The following is a 24,546-nucleotide window of genomic DNA, read 5'->3' as shown; positions in this document are numbered from 1 at the left end:
TTCCCCTGGTATCATTCCTCTGGTCTCATTCCCCTGGTCTCAATCCCCTGGTCTCATTGCTCTAGTCTCATTGCTCTGGTTTCATTGCTCTGGTGTCATTCCCCTGGTCTCATTCCTCTGGTCTCATTGCTCTGGTCTCTTTCCCCTGGTCTCATTGCTCTGGTCTCATTCCTCTGGTCTCATTGCTCTGGTTTCATTCCTCTGGTCTTATTGCTCTGGTCTCATTCCCCTGGTCTCATTCCTCTGGTCTCATTGCTCTGGTCTCATTCCCCTGGTCTTATTCCCCTGGTCTCATTCCCCTGATCTCATTGATCTGGTCTCATTCCCCTGGTCTCATTGATCTGGTCTCATTCCCCTGGTCTCATTCCTCTGGTCTCATTCCCCTGGTCTCATTCCCCTGGTCTCATTGCTCTGGTCTCATTCCTCTGGTCTCATTCCCCTGGTCTCATTCCTCTGGTCTCATTCCCCTGGTCTCATTCCCCTGGTCTCTTTCCTCTAGTCTCGTTCCTCTGGTCTCATTCCTCTGGTCTCACCCCCCTGGTCTCATTGCTCTGGTCTCATTGCTCTGGTCTCATTCCTCTGGTCTCATTCCCCTGGTCTCATTCCCCTGGTATCATTCCCCTGGTCTCATTCCTCTGGTCTCAATCCCCTGGCCTCATTGCTCTAGTCTCATTGCTCTGGTTTCATTGCTCTGGTGTCATTCCCCTGGTCTCATTCCTCTGGTCTCATTGCTCTGGTCTCTTTCCCCCGGTCTCATTCCCCTGGTCTCATTGCTCTGGTCTCATTCCCCTGGTCTCATTCCTCTGGTCTCATTGCTCTGGTCTCATTCCCCTGGTCTCATTCTCCTGGTCTCATTGCTCTGGTCTCATTCCCCTGGTCTCATTGCTCTGGTCTCATTCCTCTGGTCTCATTCCTCTGGTCTCATTCCCCTGGTCTCATTCCCCTGGTCTCAATGCTCTGGTCTCATTCCTCTGGTCTCATTGATCTGGTCTCATTCCCCTGGTCTCATTGCTCTGGTCTCATTCCCCTGGTCTCATTGATCTGGTCTGATTGCTCTGGTCTCATTGCTCTGGTCTAATTTCTCTGGTCTCATTCCCCTGGTCTCATTCTCCTGGTCACATTGCCCTGGTCTCATTGCTCTGGTCTCATTCCTCTGGTCTCATTCCTCTGGTCTCATTCCCCTGGTCTCATTCCCCTGGTCTCATTCCTCTGGTCTCATTGCTCTGGTCTCATTCCCCTGGTCTTATTCCTCTGGTCTCATTCCCCTGGTCTCATTGATCTGGTCTCATTCCCCTGGTCTCATTGATCTGGTCTCATTCCCCTGGTCTCATGCTTCTGGTCTCATTCCCCTGGTCTCATTGCTCTGGTCTCATTGCTCTGGTCTCATTCCCCTGGTCTCATTCCCCTGTTCTCATTGCTCTGGTCTCATTCCTCTGGTCTCATTCCCCTGGTCTCATTCCCCTGGTATCATTCCCCTGGTCTCATTCCTCTGGTCTCAATCCCCTGGTCTCATTGCTCTGGTTTCATTGCTCTGGTGTCATTCCCCTGGTCTCATTCCTCTGGTCTCATTGCTCTGGTCTCTTTCCCCTGCTCTCATTCCCCTGGTCTCATTGCTCTGGTCTCATTCCCCTGGTGTCATTCCCCTGGTCTCATTGCTCTGGTCTCATTCCCCTGGTCTCATTCTCCTGGTCTCATTCTCCTGGTCACATTGCCCTGGTCTCATTGCTCTGGTCTCATTCCTCTGGTCTCATTCCTCTGGTCTCATTCCCCTGGTCTCATTCCTCTGGTCTCATTGCTCTGGTCTCATTCCCCTGGTCTTATTCCTCTGGTCTCATTCCCCTGGTCTCATTGATCTGGTCTCATTCCCCTGGTCTCATTGATCTGGTCTCATTCCCCTGGTCTCATGCTTCTGGTCTCATTCCCCTGGTCTCATTGCTCTGGTCTCATTGCTCTGGTCTCATTCCCCTGGTCTCATTCCCCTGTTCTCATTGCTCTGGTCTCATTCCTCTGGTCTCATTCCCCTGGTCTCATTCCCCTGGTATCATTCCCCTGGTCTCATTCCTCTGGTCTCAATCCCCTGGTCTCATTGCTCTGGTTTCATTGCTCTGGTGTCATTCCCCTGGTCTCATTCCCCTGGTCTCATTGCTCTGGTCTCATTCCCCTGGTGTCATTCCCCTGGTCTCATTGCTCTGGTCTCATTCCCCGGGTCTCATTCTCCTGGTCTCATTGCTCTGGTCTAATTGCTCTGGTCTCATTGCTCTGGTCTCATTCCTCTGGTCTCATTGCTCTCGTCTCATTCCCCTGGTCTCATTGCCCTGGTCTCATTGCCCTGGTCTCATTGCTCTAGTTTCATTGCTCTGGTCTCATTCCTCTGGTCTTATTGCTCTGGTCTCATTCCCCTGGTCTCATTGCTCTGGTCTCATTCCTCTGGTCTCATTCCTCTGGTCTCATTCCTCTGGTCTCATTCCCCTTGTCTCATTCCCCTGGTCTCATTGCTCTGGTCTCATTCCTCTGGTCTCATTGATCTGGTCTGATTGCTCTGGTCTCATTGCTCTGGTCTCATTTCTCTGGTCTCATTCCCCTGGTCTCATTCTACTGGTCTCATTGCCCTGGTCTCATTGCTCTGGTCTCATTCCTCTGGTCTCATTCCTCTGGTCTCATTCCCCTGGTCTCATTCCTCTGGTCTCATTGCTCTGGTCTCATTCCCCTGGTCTTATTCCTCTGGTCTCATTCCCCTGGTCTCATTGATCTGGTCTCATTCCCCTGGTCTCATTGATCTGGTGTCATTCCCCTGGTCTCATGCTTCTGGTCTCATTCCCCTGGTCTTTTGCTCTGGTCTCATTGCTCTGGTCTCATTCCCCTGGTCTCATTCCCCTGTTCTCATTGCTCTGGTCTCATTCCTCTGGTCTCATTCCCCTGGTCTCATTCCCCTGGTATCATTCCCCTGGTCTCATTCCTCTGGTCTCATTCCCCTGGTCTCATTGCTCTAGTCTCATTGCTCTGGTTTCATTGCTCTGGTGTCATTCCCCTGGTCTCATCCCTCTGGTCTCATTGCTCTGGTCTCATAGCTCTGGTCTCATTCCCCTGGTCTCATTCCCCTGTTCTCATTGCTCTGGTCTCATTCCTCTTGTCTCATTCCCCTGGTCTCATTCCCCTGGTCTCATTCCTCTGGTCTCATTCCCCTGGTCTCATTCCCCTGGTCTCATTTTCCTGGTCTCTTTCCTCTAGTCTCGTTCCTCTGGTCTCATTCCTCTGGTCTCACCCCCCTGGTCTCATTGCTCTGGTCTCATTGCTCTGGTCTCATTGCTCTGGTCTCATTCCTCTGGTCTCATTCCCCTGGTATCATTCCCCTGGTCTCATTCCTCTGGTCTCAATCCCCTGGTCTCATTCCCCTGGTCTCATTGCTCTGGTCTCATTCCTCTGGTCTCATTGCTCTGGTTTCATTCCTCTGGTCTTATTGCTCTGGTCTCATTCCCCTGGTCTCATTCCTCTGGTCTCATTGCTCTGGTCTCATTCCCCTGGTCTTATTCCCCTGGTCTCATTCCCCTGATCTCATTGATCTGGTCTCATTCCCCTGTTCTCATTGATCTGGTCTCATTCCCCTGGTCTCATTCCTCTGGTCTCATTCCCCTGGTCTCATTCCCCTGGTCTCATTGCTCTGGTCTCATTCCTCTGGTCTCATTCCCCTGGTCTCATTCCTCTGGTCTCATTCCCCTGGTCTCATTCCCCTGGTCTCATTCCCCTGGTCTCATTCCCCTGGTCTCTTTCCTCTAGTCTCGTTCCTCTGGTCTCATTCCTCTGGTCTCACCCCCCTGGTCTCATTGCTCTGGTCTCATTGCTCTGGTCTCATTCCTCTGGTCTTATTCCCCTGGTCTCAATCCCCTGGTCTCATTGCTCTAGTCTCATTGCTCTGGTTTCATTGCTCTGGTGTCATTCCCCTGGTCTCATTCCTCTGGTCTCATTGCTCTGGTCTCTTTCCCCCGGTCTCATTCCCCTGGTCTCATTGCTCTGGTCTCATTCCCCTGGTCTCATTCCCCTGGTCTCATTGCTCTGGTCTCATTCCCCTGGTCTCATTCTCCTGGTCTCATTGCTCTGGTCTAATTGCTCTTGTCTCATTGCTCTGGTCTAATTCCTTTGGTCTCATTGCTCTCGTCTCATTCCCCTGGTCTCATTGCCCTGGTCTCATTGCCCTGGTCTCATTGCTCTGGTCTCATTGCTCTGGTCTCATTCCTCTGGTCTTATTGCTCTGGTCTCATTCCCCTGGTCTCATTGCTCTGGTCTCATTCCTCTGGTCTCATTCCTCTGGTCTCATTCCCCTGGTCTCATTCCCCTGGTCTCATTGCTCTGGTCTCATTCCTCTGGTCTCATTGATCTGTTCTCATTCCCCTGGTCTCATTGCTCTGGTCTCATTCCCCTGGTCTCATTGATCTGGTCTGATTGCTCTGGTCTCATTCCCCTGGTATCATTCCCCTGGTCTCATTCCTCTGGTCTCAATCCCCTGGTCTCATTGCTCTGGTCTCATTCCTCTGGTCTCATTCCTCTGGTCTCATTCCCCTGGTCTCATTCCTCTGGTCTCATTGCTCTGGTCTCATTCCCCTGGTCTTATTCCTCTGGTCTCATTCCCCTGGTCTCATTGATCTGGTCTCATTCCCCTGGTCTCATTGATCTGGTCTCATTCCCCTGGTCTCATGCTTCTGGTCTCATTCCCCTGGTCTCATTGCTCTGGTCTCATTGCTCTGGTCTCATTCCCCTGGTCTCATTCCCCTGTTCTCATTGCTCTGGTCTCATTCCTCTGGTCTCATTCCCCTGGTCTCATTCCCCTGGTATCATTCCCCTGGTCTCATTCCTCTGGTCTCAATCCCCTGGTCTCATTGCTCTAGTCTCATTGCTCTGGTTTCATTGCTCTGGTGTCATTCCCCTGGTCTCATTCCTCTGGTCTCATTGCTCTGGTCTCTTTCCCCTGGTCTCATTCCCCTGGTCTCATTGCTCTGGTCTCATTCCCCTGGTGTCATTCCCCTGGTCTCATTGCTCTGGTCTCATTCCCCTGGTCTCATTCTCCTGGTCTCATTCCTCTGGTCTCATTCCTCTGGTCTCATTCCCCTGGTCTCATTCCTCTGGTCTCATTGCTCTGGTCTCATTCCCCTGGTCTTATTCCCCTGGTCTCATTCCCCTGGTCTCATTGATCTGGTCTCATTCCCCTGGTCTCATGCTTCTGGTCTCATTCCCCTGGTCTCATTGCTCTGGTCTCATTGCTCTGGTCTCATTCCCCTGGTCTCATTCCCCTGTTCTCATTGCTCTGGTCTCATTCCTCTGGTCTCATTCCCCTGGTCTCATTCCCCTGGTATCATTCCCCTGGTCTCATTCCTCTGGTCTCAATCCCCTGGTCTCATTGCTCTGGTTTCATTGCTCTGGTGTCATTCCCCTGGTCTCATTCCTCTGGTCTCATTGCTCTGGTCTCTTTCCCCTGCTCTCATTCCCCTGGTCTCATTGCTCTGGTCTCATTCCCCTGGTGTCATTCCCCTGGTCTCATTGCTCTGGTCTCATTCCCCTGGTCTCATTCTCCTGGTCTCATTCTCCTGGTCACATTGCCCTGGTCTCATTGCTCTGGTCTCATTCCTCTGGTCTCATTCCTCTGGTCTCATTCCCCTGGTCTCATTCCTCTGGTCTCATTGCTCTGGTCTCATTCGCCTGGTCTTATTCCTCTGGTCTCATTCCCCTGGTCTCATTGATCTGGTCTCATTCCCCTGGTCTCATTGATCTGGTCTCATTCCCCTGGTCTCATGCTTCTGGTCTCATTCCCCTGGTCTCATTGCTCTGGTCTCATTGCTCTGGTCTCATTCCCCTGGTCTCATTCCCCTGTTCTCATTGCTCTGGTCTCATTCCTCTGGTCTCATTCCCCTGGTCTCATTCCCCTGGTATCATTCCCCTGGTCTCATTCCTCTGGTCTCAATCCCCTGGTCTCATTGCTCTGGTTTCATTGCTCTGGTGTCATTCCCCTGGTCTCATTCCTCTGGTCTCATTGCTCTGGTCTCTTTCCCCTGCTCTCATTCCCCTGGTCTCATTGCTCTGGTCTCATTCCCCTGGTGTCATTCCCCTGGTCTCATTGCTCTGGTCTCATTCCCCTGGTCTCATTCTCCTGGTCTCATTGCTCTGGTCTAATTGCTCTGGTCTCATTGCTCTGGTCTCATTCCTCTGGTCTCATTGCTCTCGTCTCATTCCCCTGGTCTCATTGCCCTGGTCTCATTGCCCTGGTCTCATTGCTCTGGTTTCATTGCTCTGGTCTCATTCCTCTGGTCTTATTGCTCTGGTCTCATTCCCCTGGTCTCATTGCTCTGGTCTCATTCCTCTGGTCTAATTCCTCTGGTCTCATTCCTCTGGTCTCATTCCCCTTGTCTCATTCCTCTGGTCTCATTCCCCTGGTCTCATTCCCCTGGTCTCATTCCTCTGGTCTCAATCCCCTGGTCTCATTGCTCTGGTCTCATTCCTCTGGTCTCATTCCCCTGGTCTCATTCCCCTGGTATCATTCCCCTGGTCTCATTCCTCTGGTCTCATTCCCCTGGTCTCATTGCTCTGGTCTCATTCCTCTGGTCTCATTGCTCTGGTTTCATTCCTCTGGTCTTATTGCTCTGGTCTCATTCCCCTGGTCTCATTCCTCTGGTCTCATTACTCTGGTCTCATTCCCCTGGTCTTATTCCCCTGGTCTCATTCCCCTGATCTCATTGATCTGGTCTCATTCCCCTGGTCTCATTGATCTGGTCTCATTCCCCTGGTCTCATTCCTCTGGTCTCATTCCCCTGGTCTCATTCCCCTGGTCTCATTGCTCTGGTCTCATTCCTCTGGTCTCATTCCCCTGGTCTCATCCCTCTGGTCTCATTCCCCTGGTCTCATTCCCCTGGTCTCATTCCCCTGGTCTCTTTCCTCTAGTCTCGTTCCTCTGGTCTCATTCCTCTGGTCTCACCCCCCTGGTCTCATTGCTCTGGTCTCATTGCTCTGGTCTCATTCCTCTGGTCTCATTCCCCTGGTCTCATTCCCCTGGTCTCATTCCTCTGGTCTCAATCCCCTGGTCTCATTGCTCTAGTCTCATTGCTCTGGTTTCATTGCTCTGGTGTCATTCCCCTGGTCTCATTCCTCTGGTCTCATTGCTCTGGTCTCTTTCCCCCGGTCTCATTCCCCTGGTCTCATTGCTCTGGTCTCATTCCCCTGGTCTCATTCCCCTGGTCTCATTGCTCTGGTCTCATTCCCCTGGTCTCATTCTCCTGGTCTCATTGCTCTGGTCTAATTGCTCTTGTCTCATTGCTCTGGTCTAATTCCTTTGGTCTCATTGCTCTCGTCTCATTCCCCTGGTCTCATTGCCCTGGTCTCATTGCCCTGGTCTCATTGCTCTGGTCTCATTGCTCCGGTCTCATTCCTCTGGTCTTATTGCTCTGGTCTCATTCCCCTGGTCTCATTGCTCTGGTCTCATTCCTCTGGTCTCATTCCTCTGGTCTCATTCCCCTGGTCTCATTCCCCTGGTCTCATTGCTCTGGTCTCATTCCTCTGGTCTCATTGATCTGGTCTCATTCCCCTGGTCTCATTGCTCTGGTCTCATTCCCCTGGTCTCATTGATCTGGTCTGATTGCTCTGGTCTCATTGCTCTGGTCTCATTTCTCTGGTCTCATTCCCCTGGTCTCATTCTCCTGGTCACATTGCCCTGGTCTCATTGCTCTGGTCTCATTCCTCTGGTCTCATTCCTCTGGTCTCATTCCCCTGGTCTCATTCCTCTGGTCTCATTGCTCTGGTCTCATTCCCCTGGTCTTATTCCTCTGGTCTCATTCCCCTGGTCTCATTGATCTGGTCTCATTCCCCTGGTCTCATTGATCTGGTCTCATTCCCCTGGTCTCATGCTTCTGGTCTCATTCCCCTGGTCTCATTGCTCTGGTCTCATTGCTCTGGTCTCATTCCCCTGGTCTCATTCCCCTGTTCTCATTGCTCTGGTCTCATTCCTCTGGTCTCATTCCCCTGGTCTCATTCCCCTGGTATCATTCCCCTGGTCTCATTCCTCTGGTCTCAATCCCCTGGTCTCATTGCTCTAGTCTCATTGCTCTGGTTTCATTGCTCTGGTGTCATTCCCCTGGTCTCATTCCTCTGGTCTCATTGCTCTGGTCTCTTTCCCCTGGTCTCATTCCCCTGGTTTCATTGCTCTGGTCTCATTCCCCTGGTGTCATTCCCCTGGTCTCATTGCTCTGGTCTCATTCCCCTGGTCTCATTCTCCTGGTCTCATTGCTCTGGTCTAATTGCTCTGGTCTCATTGCTCTGGTCTCATTCCTCTGGTCTCATTGCTCTCGTCTCATTCCCCTGGTCTCATTGCCCTGGTCTCATTGCCCTGGTCTCATTGCTCTGGTTTCATTGCTCTGGTTTCATTGCTCTGGTCTCATTCCTCTGGTCTTATTGCTCTGGTCTCATTCCCCTGGTCTCATTGCTCTGGTCTCATTCCTCTGGTCTCATTCCTCTGGTCTCATTCCTCTGGTCTCATTCCCCTTGGCTCATTCCCCTGGTCTCATTGCCCTGGTCTCATTGCCCTGGTCTCATTGCTCTGGTTTCATTGCTCTGGTTTCATTGCTCTGGTCTCATTCCTCTGGTCTTATTGCTCTGGTCTCATTCCTCTGGTCTCATTGCTCTCGTCTCATTCCCCTGGTCTCATTGCCCTGGTCTCATTGCCCTGGTCTCATTGCTCTGGTTTCATTCCCCTGGTGTCATTCCCCTGGTCTCATTGCTCTGGTCTCATTCCCCTGGTCTCATTCTCCTGGTCTCATTGCTCTGGTCTAATTGCTCTGGTCTCATTGCTCTGGTCTCATTCCTCTGGTCTCATTGCTCTCGTCTCATTCCCCTGGTCTCATTGCCCTGGTCTCATTGCCCTGGTCTCATTGCCCTGGTCTCATTGCTCTGGTTTCATTGCTCTGGTTTCATTGCTCTGGTCTCATTCCTCTGGTCTTATTGCTCTGGTCTCATTCCCCTGGTCTCATTGCTCTGGTCTCATTCCTCTGGTCTCATTCCTCTGGTCTCATTCCTCTGGTCTCATTCCCCTTGTCTCATTCCCCTGGTCTCATTGCTCTGGTCTCATTCCTCTGGTCTCATTGATCTGGTCTCATTCCCCTGGTCTCATTGCTCTGGTCTCATTCCCTTGGTCCCATTGATCTGGTCTGATTGCTCTGGTCTCATTGCTCTGGTCTCATTCCTCTGGTCTCATTCCCCTGGTCTCATTCTCCTGGTCTCATTCCCCTGGTCTCATTGCTCTGGTCTCATTCCTCTGGTCTCATTCCTCTGGTCTCATTCCCCTGGTCTCATTCCTCTGGTCTGATTGCTCTGGTCTCATTCCCCTGGTCTTATTCCCCTGGTCTCATTCCCCTGGTCTCATTTATCTGGTCTCATTCCCCTGGTCTCATTGATCTGGTCTCATTCCCCTGGTCTCATTCCTCTGGTCTCATTGCTCTGGTCTCATTCCCCTGGTCTCATTCCCCTGGTCTCATTCCCCTCGTCTCATTCCCCTGGTCTCTTTCCTCTAGTCTCGTTCCTCTGGTCTCATTCCTCTGGTCTCATCCCCCTGGTCTCATTGCTCTGGTCTCATTCCCCTGGTCTCATTGCTCTGGTCTCATTCCTCTGGTCTCATTCCTCTGGTCTCATTCCCCTGGTCTCATACCTCTGGTCTCATTCCTCTGGTCTCATTCCCCTGGTCTCATTCATCTGATGTAATTCCTCTGGTCTCATTCCCCTCGTCTCATTCCCCTGGTCTCATTGCTCTGGTCTAATTGCTCTGGTGTCATTCCCCTGGTGTCATTGCTCTGGTCTCATTCCCCTGGTCTCATTCCCCTGGTATCCTTCCCCTGGTCTCATTCCTCTGGTCTCATTCCCCTGGTCTCATTGCTCTGGTCTCATTCCCCTGGTCTCTTTCCCCTGGTCTCATTCCCCTGGTCTCATTGCTCTGGTCTCATTCCCCTGGTGTCATTCCCCTGGTCTCATTGCTCTGGTCTCATTCCCCTGGTCTCATTCTCCTGGTCTCATTGCTCTGGTCTAATTGCTCTGGTCTCATTGCTCTGGTCTCATTCCTCTGGTCTCATTGCTCTCGTCTCATTCCCCTGGTCTCATTGCCCTGGTCTCATTGCCCTGGTCTCATTGCTCTGGTGTCATTGCTCTGGTCTCATTCCTCTGGTCTTATTGCTCTGGTCTCATTCCCCTGGTCTCATTGCTCTGGTCTCATTCCTCTGGTCTCATTCCTCTGGTCTCATTCCTCTGGTCTCATTCCCCTTGTCTCATTCCCCTGGTCTCATTGCTCTGGTCTCATTCCTCTGGTCTCATTGATCTGGTCTCATTCCCCTGGTCTCATTGCTCTGGTCTCATTCCCTTGGTCCCATTGATCTGGTCTGATTGCTCTGGTCTCATTGCTCTGGTCTCATTCCTCTGGTCTATTTCCCCTGGTCTCATTCTCCTGGTCTCATTCCTCTGGTCTCATTCCTCTGGTCTCATTCCCCTGGTCTCATTCCTCTGGTCTCATTGCTCTGGTCTCATTCCCCTGGTCTTATTCCCCTGGTCTCATTCCCCTGGTCTCATTTATCTGGTCTCATTCCCCTGGTCTCATTGATCTGGTCTCATTCCCCTGGTCTCATTCCTCTGGTCTCATTGCTCTGGTCTCGTTCCCCTGGTCTTATTCCCCTGGTCTCATTCCCCTGGTCTCATTTATCTGGTCTCATTCCCCTGGTCTCATTGATCTGGTCTCATTCCCCTGGTCTCATTCCTCTGGTCTCATTGCTCTGGTCTCATTCCCCTGGTCTCATTCCCCTGGTCTCATTCCTCTGGTCTCATTCCCCTGGTCTCATTGCTCTGGTCTCATTCCCATGGTCTCATTCCTCTGGTCTCTTTCCTCTGGTCTCATTGCTCTGGTCTCATTCTCCTGGTCTCATTCCCCTGGTCTCATTCCTCTGGTCTCATTCCCCTGGTCTCATTCCCTTGGTCTCATTCCCCTGGTCTCTTTCCTCTGGTCTCGTTTCTCTCGTCTCATTCCTCTGGTCTCATCCCCCTGGTCTCATTGCTCTAGTCTCATTCCCCTGGTCTCATTGCTCTGGTCTCATTCCTCTGGTCTCATTCCTCTGGTCTCATTCCCCTGGTCTCATACCTCTCGTCTCATTCCTCTGGTCTCATTCCCCTGGTCTCATTCCTCTGATGTCATTCCTCTGGTCTCATTCCCCTGGTCTCATTCCCCTGGTCTCATTGCTCTGGTCTCATTCCCCTGGTCTCATTCCCCTGGTGTCATTGCTCTTGTGTCATTCCCCTGGTCTCATTTCCCTGGTCTCATTCCTCTGGACTCATTGTTCTGGTCTCATTCCCCTGGTCTCATTCCCCTGGTCTCATTGCTCTCGTCTCATTGCTCTGGTTTCCTTGCTCTGGTGTCATTCCCCTGGTCTCATTCCTCTGGTCTCATTCCCCTGGTCTCATTCCCCTGGTCTCATTCCTCTGGTCTCATTGCTCTGGTCTCATTGCTCTGGTCTCATTCCCCTGGTCTCATTCCCCTGGTCTCATTACTCTGGTCTCATTGCTCTTGTTTCATTGCCCTGGTCTCATTCCACTGGGAATGGTCTCATTCCTCTGGTCTCATAATTCTGGTTTCATTGCTCTGGTGTCATTCCCCTTGTCTCATTCCTCTGGTCTCATTCCCCTGGTCTCATTCCCCTGGTCTCATTCCTCTGGTCTCATTGCTCTGGTCTCATTTCTCTGGTCTCATTCCCCTGGTCTCATTCCCCTGGTCTCATTACTCTGGTCTCATTGCTCTGGTCTCATTGCTCTGGTCTCATTCCCCTGATCTCATTCCCCTGGTCTCATTACTCTGGTCTCATTGCTCTGGTCTCATTGCCCTGGTCTCATTCCACTGGGAATGGTCTCATTCCTCTGGTCTCATTACTCTGGTCTCATTCCTCTGGTCTCATTCCCCTGGTCTCATTGCTCTGGTGTCATTCCCCTGGTCTCATTGCTCTGGTCTCATTCCCCTGGTCTCATTGCTCTGGTGTCATTCCCCTGGTCTCATTGCTTTGGTCTCATTCCCCTGTTCTCATTCCCCTGGTCTCATTGCTCTGGTCTCATTGCTCTGGTCTCATTTCTCTGGTCTCATTCCCCTGGTCTCATTCCCCTGGTCTCATTACTCTGGTCTCATTGCTCTGGTCTCATTGCTCTGGTCTCATTCCCCTGATCTCATTCCCCTGGTCTCCTTACTCTGGTCTCATTGCTCTGGTCTCATTGCCCTGGTCTCATTCCACTGGGAATGGTCTCATTCCTCTGGTCTCATTACTCTGGTCTCATTCCTCTGGTCTCATTCCCCTGGTCTCATTGCTCTGGTGTCATTCCCCTGGTCTCATTGCTCTGGTCTCATTCCCCTGTTCTCATTCCCCTGGTCTCATTGCTCTGGTCTCATTGCTCTGGTCTCATTCCTCTGGTCTCATTCCTTTGGTCTCATTGCTCTGGTCTCATTCCCCTGGTGTCATTCCTCTTGTCTCATTCCTCTGGTCTCATTCTCCTGGTCTCAGGGATGCGCGACGTCATCAGCTCGCGCATCACAGAAGGTAAACAGCACCGTAGAGTGAACGTGTGGAACTCACACGAGAGAGAAAACACCAAGATGAAAAAATCTGTTCCATCTCATTTACCGACGAACATTTCTGCTAAAGACCGGTCAAAGCAGTACCCCGATGTCTTGCACGAAAGTGGGGGGAAACTATTCTGCACCCCGTGCAACTGTGTGCTGGAGCATAAGAGAAAATCGACGGTGACGACCCACTTTGATTCATTCAAACATTCGAAAATGCTTTCTGCTGCTGCGGACAAGAAAGCCAAACAGCTCACGTTCAACGAGGCATCAACCTCCAAAACCCTTTCGAGGGCTACAAGAAACGAAGTGAGTAGCCTTCAAGATTGAAGCTGGTGAGATAACGAACGAGTAAATGAAAACAGAATGAGGCGGAGAAGTGTGTGTGTGTGTGTGTGTGTGTGTGTGTGTGTGTGTGTGTGTGTGTGTGTGTGTGTGTGTGTGTGTGTGTGTGTGTGTGTGTGTGTGTGTATGTGTGTGTGTGAGAGAGAGAGAAAGATAGAGTGTGATTAAAATAGCCCAATTGCTTTTACAATAAATAAAGCTTGAATGTGTTTAATTGAATATAGGAAAGGGGTTTAACGTTAGTGTGTGAGAGATAATAAATAAGACAGCCCAATATTGAAAAAAAGATATATTCTTTTTCGCAACTTTCCGCATATTTCGCAACTTCCCCGCATAAAATCACATAAAAACCCTGCATGTTTAATCGCATAATCAAGGATTTTAGCCCTTATAATCAAGGATTTTTGCCCGCGTTTTTCTGGAGGGTCTAATTAAGGTTTCATATTAGAACATGATCACAGCATGATAGGTTTAGTATGATTATAATGTTGTAAAGAGAGAAGGTAAACACCTTGTATTAGTTTGGACCTATTTTTCGTCAAATAAACTGATCCCAGATTTTGGACTGGGACAAGAAAAAGACATTTGCGCTCTCCTCTCCTGCTTCAAAGGTAAGATTGCACCCTGCCACACTCACACTAACGGCCCGTCCACACTACAGCTTCAAAAAAAGCTTGCCGGCGGGCGTGTCTGAAGCTCGACCAACAACCAATCACATGAATCTCCCGCCCCTGACACACAAGCAGCGGTTTGATTGGCTAGAGCTTGTACTGGCATAGTATTTGATTGGCTGACGCTTCCACCGAAAGCTTCAGAAGCTTCAAAAGTTGAACATTGCTAAACTTTTGCAGCCTGAAACGCCAGGAAAGCTCCGCTTTGCTACCCACAATTCAGTTTGGCGAAAAGCGAGGCAATGTGACGTCACCCCATTCAAAGTGAATGGGCAGTAGCGTTGGAAACCGTTTTTGAAGCTGTCGAAGCTGTAGTGTGGACGGGCCCTTAGGAAGGGCCACACCTCATTTACTGATATCAAAATCCTTCGGGATCGCTTAAACAGATTTAAAAGAGTTGTCTGAATTGAAACAGCAGTTCATTAAACCTGGTTCTTCAGGAGGTAATAGAGGTGAGATTTAGTTTAGTTTTTATTAGGATCCCCATTAGCACTAGCATGAGCATTGGCTATTCTTCCTGGGGTCCTCACCCACACAAAACATACATAATACAAACCAGAACGGAACAACTCATCATTTCATGAAAAGTGCATGGTAAGGAAGTGAAAGCAAAAACAAAACAGAAAAAAATAGTGATCACATTTTAGCCATCAAGTCAAAACCTAAACAAAATTGTACCAACAATATAATTTACATGATAATACTAATTACTAATTACTAATTGACCCACAAGTACAGTTCAAATTTAATTTGTAGTTCTCAGATATTGTTTTAGCAAATGTTTGAAATGTATGTTTGAGTTGTCTTGAATGATATGGACCGGTAACGAATTCCAGCTGACCATTGCTCTGTATAGTACTGTTTTCTGTCTGATATTTGATCTTGATTTGGGTAAAATGAACCTTTTTTCTATTGCATGTCTGGTTTGATAGTTATGTGTAGAGTACTGTGCTATGAACTTTTGTGACAATATATGTGGTAAGTGTGTCACTGTAATATTCTTTACAAAATTTAACAGAGAATAAATGGACCTCTGTCTAACACTCATCCATTTCAGTGTCTCCAGCATTTCGGTCACTCTGGTTCTGTAGGAGCACTGCAGAACACATCGTGCTGCCTTATTCTGTGCTACTTGTAGTTTATTTAAATCGTTTTCTGAAGCACTAGACCAAACAACAAAACAGTAATCAAGCTGTGATAGCACCAAAGCATCCAAGACTTGTCTCCTGACATCTATTGGCAAATGTTTTACAATTCTTTTAACGAGTGACACACCCCTTCCCATTTTACACACAACATTATCAATTTGTTTAGACCAAGACAGTGTTTGATCTAGAGTTATCCCTAACAACTTAGTTTCCTTGACTTCTTTAATGTCAATATGGTTTAAATGTAACTGCAATTTAGGTTCACATTTTAACTGATGATTTGACCCAATTATTAAAGATTTAGTTTTTCCTGCATTAAGTACCAACTTATTATTTATTACCCACTCTGAAATCATTTGTAGATCCTTATTTATACAGCGACTCAGCTCCCTTGTAGATGAACCTGCTCCATATATTGTCGAGTCATCTGCATACATTACAATTTTGGATTCCTGTAAGACCAATGGTAGATCATTTGTGAAAATAGAAAATAAAAGTGGTCCCAAACAACTCCCCTGAGGAACTCCACAACTGACTTTCTTAATAGTTGACAGACTTCCATTGAAAAAAACAGTTTGACATCGATTGGTCAAATAACTTTCTATCCACCTCAGTGCATTCAGATGAAAACCATATTGCTCTAGCTTGTTCAACAACAATGGATGATCGATGACATCAAAGGCAGAACTAAAATCAAGTAGTACCGTTCCCACTAACTTCCTATTATCTACCTCCACCTTCCAGTCATCGGTCATTTGTGTTAAAGCAGTGCATGTGGAATGGCCCGGTCTGTAGGCATGTTGATAAGCAGTATTAAGATTGTTACCTTCAAAGTATTTCTGTATTTGATTAAACATTATTCTCTCCATTATCTTTCCTAACGCTGGTAATAAACTTATCGGGCGACTATTTGTTCCAGAAAATGATCCAGCTGGATTTTTTGCAAGTGGAATAATTGTTGCTATTTTCCATGCCTGTGGGCAAATACACTTTTCAATACTTACATTGATGATATGGCAGATAGGCTCCGCAACCAAATTAGCAACATATCTAAGAAATTTACCATCTAGATTATCAACACCCGGTGGTTTATCATTACATTTACCTAGTAGACATTCAACATCTGCAATTGACACTTTCTCTATTTTAAATTTACAATTCTTATTTTCCATGATTAAATCATTTATTAGAAAAGTGGAGTTCCTGTTAATAGGTTGCTTCATATCTCTCCTCAAAGTATCCACTTTATCAAGAAAATAATCATTTAAATAATTAGCAATTTGTACCGGTTTAGTCAAAAATTTCCCTTCCACTTCAAGATATGTTGAGGTGGATTTGGGCTTACGGCCCATCATGCCATTGACTAAATCCCACATCTTCTTCTTATCATCATTAATAGCTTTAATTTTATTTCCATAATACACTCGTTTTTTCTTTTTATTTAATGCTGTAACATAATTCCTCAATTTTCTATAAATGTGCCCGTCTGACTCATAACTTGATGAGATAGCTACAAGTTTTGCATCATCTCTTTGTTTCATTAGTTCTCTTAGCTCATCATCTAACCAGGGCGTTCTAAGGTTCCTTACAGTCTGCTTTCTAAGTGGTGCATGTTTATCAATCACTTGCTTGAATAAGAAATTAAAGCCATCAAGAGCATCATCTGGGTTTAGTTTCTCAAGAACTTGTTTCCAACAAATCTTTTGAACATCCTTTATAAATGACTCTTCACAAAAATATTTCATTGATCTTCTAACTATTACTTTTGGTCCTGGTTTTGGCACCTTTGTCTTTCTCACAATGATGATTAGACTATGATCAGTGCACCCTACCGGGATTGAAATTGCTTGTGAACATAAATGGCTGAAATTAGTAAATATATGATCAATACAAGTTGCACTATTTGATCCATCTTTCTTTCTGATTATCCTAGTAGGTTTAGTCACCATTTGTACTAAGTTACATGTGTTAGTAATTGTCAGCAACTTATTTTTTAGGGCACAGTGCGACATATTCCAGTCTATGTTTAAATCACCTGTAAAATAAATCTCTCTATCAAGATCACAAACTTTATCTAACATGTGACATACTGTTTCTAAATAAGCAAGGTTAGCATTAGGAGGTCTGTAACAGCATCCCACCAACAAAGGTCTTAAGTGTGGTAAATGAATTTGCAACCAAAGTACTTCAATATCAGGAGACATTAAATCGTATCTCACTTTAGCTGGTATTTGCTTTTGAATATACACTGCCACCCCACCTCCATGTGCATTCCTGTCTTTTCTAAATATACTATATCCCTGAATGTCAACTGCTGCGTCATTAAATGTGTCATCTAAGTGAGTTTCTGATATAGCTAAACAATGAATACCCGATGATAGTATTTCCTCTATCTCAGTAACTTTATTCCTTAAACTACAAATATTGATATGAGCCAATTTAAACCCTTTCTTTGGTAACTTATTTGACATTAAGATGGCAATTTAAAATGTGTTTCTCTTTCACTACTTTTTAAATTGAGAGCTGAACCAAAACACACATGTAACACAACTAAAACCACACATACAACCCACCACCTAACTGCACATAAAGGATTACTATCCCTGTGCATACTCACTCACTCAATCACCTATACGAGCAGCATGTAGCTCCCAAACATTTTAGATCATTGTCAATGTGTTAGATACATTCATGGTAATGTCTATTACACACGATCTTATTTATGAATCAATAAATCAAAAAAATGAATAAATCAAAATGACATTTTAGGAGGAATGAACAACCCCAGAGACCAGTAAGAATTGGTCTCTATTCAACATCTTTAAACAAAAAAACAAACAAACACCTTATATAGCCCAATAATAGCAATAAACTCATAATCGCAGTTGATGAAATAACTAATTTAAAATAAAATAGTAGATAACTCATAGACCAGAGGATATTGGTCTAAGAGAACAATCAAAAACACAATTCATCAAACCTGCAGCAATTCCCTTTGTATAATATAATTAATTTCAACTCCTAATGGGCTATAATAATCACAATAAACTCATAATCACAGTTGATGAAGTAAATAATTTTAAATGAAAAGTAGATCACTCATAGACCAATGGATATTGGTCTAAGAGAACAATCAAAAACACAATTCATCAAACCTGCAGCAATTCCCTTTGTATAATATAATTAATTTCATCTCCTAATGGGCTATAATAATCACAATAAACTCATAATCACAGTTGATAAGTAAATAATTTTAAATAAAAAGTAGATCACTCATAGGCCAGTGGATATTGGCCTAAAAGAAAACAATCAAATACACAATTCACCACAACTGCAGCAATTCCCTTTGCATAATATAATTAATTTCATCTCCTAATATGCATAACCATACCATCTGATACGTCATGTCCATCAGTCCTTTCCCACCTTCATTTCAGATCTTAGTTGAACTCGGGCTTATCACTGTTTTATAGAAATGTTCAGCTTCACTACAGTCCCGATACAGTTTTGTCTGTCCATTGAAGGTTACAATAAGTGTTGCGGGGAACAGTAGTCCATGCCTCACCTCAGCCTTACGCAGCTTCATTCTGAGTTCATTGAATAGGGCTCTCCTCCTGGCAATATCCGCAGTGATATCAGGAAATATCTTCAGTCGCATGTCTCGGAACATGATCTCTCCCTTGCTTCTTGCCAACTTCAAGATAGCTTCCTTTGCTTGATATCTCTGCATTATGACGATCATAGGTATGGGTCTCAAATCAGTCCCCTGGCCAATCCTGTAGGCAATCTCTACTGCCGGCTCACACGAGAGCGCATTTCCGAATACCTCCTTTAAAAGGTTTGTCATAAAGGCAATGGGATCGCTCTTCTCTATATCCCTTCTCAGTCCAAAGACACGTAGATTACATTTTCTGGTTTGAATCTCCATCCTCTCCATTTTGTCTTTAATGTCTTTGTTTTCCTTCATTAGATTTTGGTTTGCAGTTTCGAGTATAGCAACCTTAGAATCCACATCAGTCAGTCCCACCTCCATATCACCGATCCTCTGACAACATGAGTCGAGTTCTCCCTTTAAAGTATCAAGCTGCGGCTGGAATCTCTCAAAAGCAGCCCCTATCTCCTCTCTCATTATGGAGCGTATTAGTGCCGACAGCTCCGAGTGGCTCACCTGTGAGGACCCGCTGTCCATGGCGCTCTCATCAGCTGTTTGTGTTTCATCCACTCCAGACAGATCGCTGCTCTCATTTAACGCCACTTTAGCCTTTCTTCTTGATTTCTTCGACGGCATTACATTCCCCACATTATACTCTCCTGTGGACTTTGACTGAACAACTTGATCATCCGTTCATAACCAGATTTTTTCAAAAAGTTTGAGACGGGAGCTACACGCTTTCAAAATTCACACACTACTTCCGCGCATGCGCATCTGACCCATCAAAAGATCTTGCTGACTTTGGTGGATCTGAGCCAACTAGTAAACTGACTCAATAACTTTGGTTAGGTCAATTAGTAGTTCTGAGTAATTTCCCGGAATAAATTATCAGCACCTCACCAACTCTTACAATACACCACACTCTTAACCCTGTTCCTCCATAAAGACAATTTTCTCCAGTTAGTGTGTATGCGTGTGTGTGTTACCATTGATGCTGTTCCTGTCAATCAGGTTGGCGTCAGACGGCCAGTAGGCGTGATCTCCCCCTCGCCCTAGGAAATGAGCAACAAACAGGAACTTTAGGAAGGAGCCGAGACAGAAACAGGAAACGACGGAGAAGCTGAGAGTCATTTTGCAGATTGAATAGAGCAATCGAATAGAAACTGGTTCTTTGTTAGGAAATACCTTACTTTGTTGCACACACACACACACACACACACACACACACACACACACACACACACACACACACACACACACACACACACACACACACACACACACACACACACACACACACACTCTCTCAGGTTATATCGACCTGCCTAGAACACTTTATCAGTATTGGGAATAAAATGGTTCCCATAGTAAGGACTTGCAGGGTGTGTTTTCCAGCATAAACACTTTTTGGCCTCTTCATTTCTGGGTAAAAAACGAAGATGTATATTCAGCTGTTTACCTAAAGAGAACCTGTCGGCAATAGAGAACCCACAGAGCTAACCACCTGGTTAAGGGAAACCTGCTCACTAACATACAGTCAGCAGACACAGAGGATAGCGTCATGTTTTTAGCACCAAAGCTAAATCCTTGTTGCTCCAACACGTCCAAACTGAGCCAACAAGGCTGAAGCACTTTTCTGATTCCTCCTAAAGAGCCACACTTTTCCCCAGCATCTGAGCCAGAGTGTTCATTTGGAAATCTGGAGGAGGAAATGTAAATAAGTCAGAAACAGATCGTCACATAGGCTGCTATATAACAGAGATTGAAAACTGATGAAAGACATTTCCAACCCTCCACAGGAAACTGAGTCTAAAGAACTCCCTGTCCTAAGCAATGAAAGCCAGGCGATACATCATTCTCACACATCTCCAACTAAAAGCTGGGGTGAGGTTCCTTTGCAGATTGGAGCTACAGAAGTCATTTTAATAAAACATTGGGATTTCAGATAAATCTGAAAATACACAAATGCATGCACGCACACACACACACACACACACACACACACACACACACACACACACACACACACACACACACACACACACACACACACACACACACACACACACACACACACACACACACACACACACACACACACACACACACACACACACACACACGCACGCACACATGCACACACGCACACACACGTGCACACACATGCACACACACGCGCACACACACACAATCAGAAGTGTGTGTTTACAGTGTAAGGTGCGCAGTATCAAGGTCTAACATCAATCTTCTCTTCTCCCTTGTGATTGATATGGAGAGGGAGTGTGTACCAGCACATCCCTCACACACACAGAGACACACACATCTCCCGGTGACAAACAGCATTTAACACCCTGACACCTCTCTGCTCCAGTGTCCCCGTCATTTCACTGCACTTAAGTCCAGCTGCACTGACTATTCCCAGAATGCCGTTGTGGAAAACGGGAGGACCTTTGACAGAGTGCCACATCATGCCTGTGTTTGCTGGGCTTTATACGGATCTTTAATCATGCAATTTTGTATTTTATACACTTTGAGCATCATGTTTCTATGGGTGGCATTCAGTAAGCCGTTTCACCACAAAGATCTCTCTACAGATGCTGAGGGGTTAACACATTCATGGTTCCCAGAAGATGAGTAAATAGCATCCAACATGTTCATATACAGTACATACATTCTTAAGTCAAATTTCAATATTATAAAAAAAAACAATTACCGTAATTTTCGGACTATAAGCCGCGCCTTTTTTCCCATTTTTCGACGCTGCGGCTTATATAACGGTGCGGCTAATCTATGGATTTTTACAGCTAACGGCCACTAGGGGACCTCCTAAATCTATGGATTTTACAGGTTACAGTCCACCACCTTTAACTCTATGGGCTCTATGGCCGGTCCGCGCCCCCCACCTTTAAGCGGCGGGCTCCAGCAGAAAAAGCTGGAGGCCGGAAAAGAGTGACACAGGTAGCGCGCAAAAATAAAAGTGGAACCGAGAGTGGTACGAGAGACAGAACGAGAGCAAGACAGACAGACATTACGAGAGCGAGACAGTTTGTCCCCGTACCACTGGTTGAAAACCACTGATGTAGATCACTGCCGGTACGTGCGCTGGGAGCGCACCGTTTAAGTTTGAAAGTTGAAAAGTTTGTGTGTCTGAAACGCTATGTGATACAGTACAGTTTACACAGCACAGTACATGTTCTGTAGCTACTATTGCACTAAATGGTAACACTTGAATACGTTATGCAAATATGCAACTTGTTTGTTGAAATGTTAATAAATGGGAGCTTCCTCAAACAGCCATCTCTTTCCCGACGATCCCCTCTGTGCACGAACCCTTACATATGGTAATTAAACATTAAAACACCTACGGCTTATACTCCAGTGCGGCTTATATATGTACACATCATTCAATTTAGCTGCTGCGGTTTATATTCAGGTGCGCCTTATAGTCCGAAAATTACGGTAGATGTATTGCGATTGAGATCACGTCTGGTTTAGACATTCATGACCCTCTCAGGATTCATTTAATTTAATTTTGATTTATCTATTGATTTATTGGCGCTCAATATATTGTTCTTTTTACACTGTAAATCCTGCTCCACACTATCTTTTTAAATCTGTACATCTCTCCACTTTGAATTTAGTAATTGTCATATCTGATTTGACTGCACTCAGTTTCTTACATATGTATATGTATGTCTTTATTTTTAATCTGTGAAAAGAGCTTTTATAATAATACTATTCTTTGCTCATTTCTTAAAAAAAACGTATGCTTCTTTTTGTATCTTTGTACATTTTGACTTTACTTTCATGTTCTGTATGATTGCCAACTTATTTCACACAACTGTATTAGGTTAGTTCAGGGGTCGGCAACCCGCGGCCCACGGGCCGCATGCGGCCCTTTAAACCCTCTGCTCTGGCTCCCTTGAGTTTAGACAAAAATAAGAAGGAAATAAAATAAAAGTATTTGTAGGACTATTTATATTTTGTTCCATGGTTGAAAATGTTTCGTATCTTGTATTTTGAGGTGATACTGTGACACATAAATAAAAAACAAAACGGTTTTAATTAGATCAACTAAAATATGCGTCACATCCTGCTACGGTCCCGCGCGAGCGCCTTTTCTTGGAGGCGACTAACCTGACCCCCGTCTCGATGAGCGAACTATGGATAAATCAAAGAAAAGTACCGGAGGAACACAGGAATTAAATTCTGTGTGGACAGAGTTATATGCTTTCACAGCAAACGATGCTAGTTTACCGGTATGTTTGATATGTAGAGAGAAGTTGTCAAAGGTGCTACAGCCTTTACCAGGGTTCTTTCACCTTTTCCAAAGTCAAATTCATGCACTTTTCAAGCATTTTCAAGGTGCATTTTCAAGCTTTTCAAGCAGCGTACAGCTGTTGTAAATTACATATTTATATGCACATACTTATACTCAAATGATTATTTCCCTACCTCACATTAAATCAGATGTTATTTATGCTATAAACAACCAAATGTGTGTTTCGTAATAGCATTCTACATAAGGACGAACAATTAAAGATAAGAAAACAAAGTTTAATATTGTAAAATGAGTGACCCATATCATATATAGTAGACTGGGCATCCCATATAACCTGGCTGAGCCAATATAAAACAATCAGCCAACTAACGTTTCAATAAATTCTTTATTAACATTTTTAACATTTTTGAGGTCCTTTTAGGGTGGCAGTAAACATACGGCTCTCCAAGGTTCGGACAAAACCATTGAAACACAAAGCTGCGTGTGCAGAGATCCTCTTTCTGTGTAAGGGTTTTGGAGGTTTCCAGGGAATTTTTTTCAGAATATGAAACTTTCATTGCCAAAATCTCCCGATAAATACATGTTTGAAGCTTGTAAAGGGAAGATGACAGCTCTCCCTCGCACTAATGCTTTTACGTAGCGATGCTCCCCCCTCCCTCCCGCTAACATTATGAATGTATGGCGTATAGTAATCATAGATAACACGGCAGGGTCCGTTACAGTATGTTTTCATCTGATTTCAAATAAACAAAGTCTTGGCTTTCAGAATATTAAACTTGTTTCGGCAAATTCAGATGATAAATACAACTTTGAAGCTTGTAACGGCATAATTACAAGCGGAGAACGGAGTAAGTTTACGTCAAAGCAGGCATGACAACAGCCGGTGTTTCTCGTGAGTGTTTTCCCCGGGAAACTAACACAATACACACAAACGCAAAAATACACAAACACACACACACACTCGCGAGCTTCCCCCATACCAGTAATACAAACGAAAATATGTTTCCTCCGTTAGAAAGCTAGGAATATCCTCTTTCCAACAGTGTATAACTCAAAATGTGTCTTCGGGTCAATGTGACTGATTTCGATGGAGCAAGTTTAGGCACGAAAAATACTACCAGTAGAAATACATTGCTTTTATGTGCTTCATCCTCTGAAAACCACAGGATGGCGACTGTCGCACATACTGACATAGGTACGCTCCTTTTTATTATTGTCACCTGCATAAGCAATTATCCCACATCGAGTTCGCTAACGTTACTAGCTTAAACAAACGTAACATGCAACGTTAGCCTAATCCAAAATGCTCTACTACGGCTTACCTTTCATATGGCTCAACAGCGCAGACTCTCCCATCGCGAATAATTGAAATTCTTTGTGGCAAAATGTGCAGAAGGCGAATGATTGGGTTGATCCTCGTTTTAGCCACAGCTTGTATTTCTTTTCGGATAGCCAACGCTCGTTAAAACAGCAACCTCCTGGCATACTGTCATTCTCTCATTAGAATGCCCATGTCACACAAATAAAACACTTGCAGGTCGCATGCATAGCGCGGGAAGGCCGGAGCGGAGCTGTTTTATGTAGAAGCGAAGCAACTAAGCTCGCTCCGACTTCTTTATTTTCTTCTTTTTTTTTTCAAATTCTAGCGCACTCAAGCTGGTTTCTCCATTCTTACCTACCCTACCTTTAACTCTTTTTAGGGTGCAGCTATATGTTTTATTTATTTCAAAGTGGGCCCATTTTAATATTATTTTTTCCTTCAAATGTGCAGAGGACTCCCCAAGTGCTGTGTTTAATTTATTTTAAGGTAGGCCTGTGTATTATTTTTTAATTCTCCTTAT

General features: G+C 45.7%; 1 protein-coding gene across 4 annotated transcripts in view; it reads right to left on the bottom strand.

Annotated features, from left to right (window-relative positions):
* dcc (DCC netrin 1 receptor) overlaps nt 1-24,546 on the bottom strand; it is a 496,426-nt gene that overhangs the window by 110,771 nt on the left and 361,109 nt on the right. For all 4 annotated transcript variants that reach the window (XM_079658229.1, XM_079658231.1, XM_079658232.1 and 1 more), the window contains exon 22: nt 19,410-19,475. In XM_079658229.1, the coding sequence (XP_079514355.1) occupies nt 19,410-19,475 (66 nt within the window). The remainder of the gene's footprint in view (nt 1-19,409; nt 19,476-24,546) is intronic.

The sequence above is a fragment of the Notothenia rossii genome, assembly GCF_949606895.1.
Source record: "Notothenia rossii genome assembly, chromosome: 11".
Classification (NCBI taxonomy): domain Eukaryota; kingdom Metazoa; phylum Chordata; class Actinopteri; order Perciformes; family Nototheniidae; genus Notothenia; species Notothenia rossii.
This window is presented reverse-complemented; position numbering and strand designations above follow the sequence as displayed.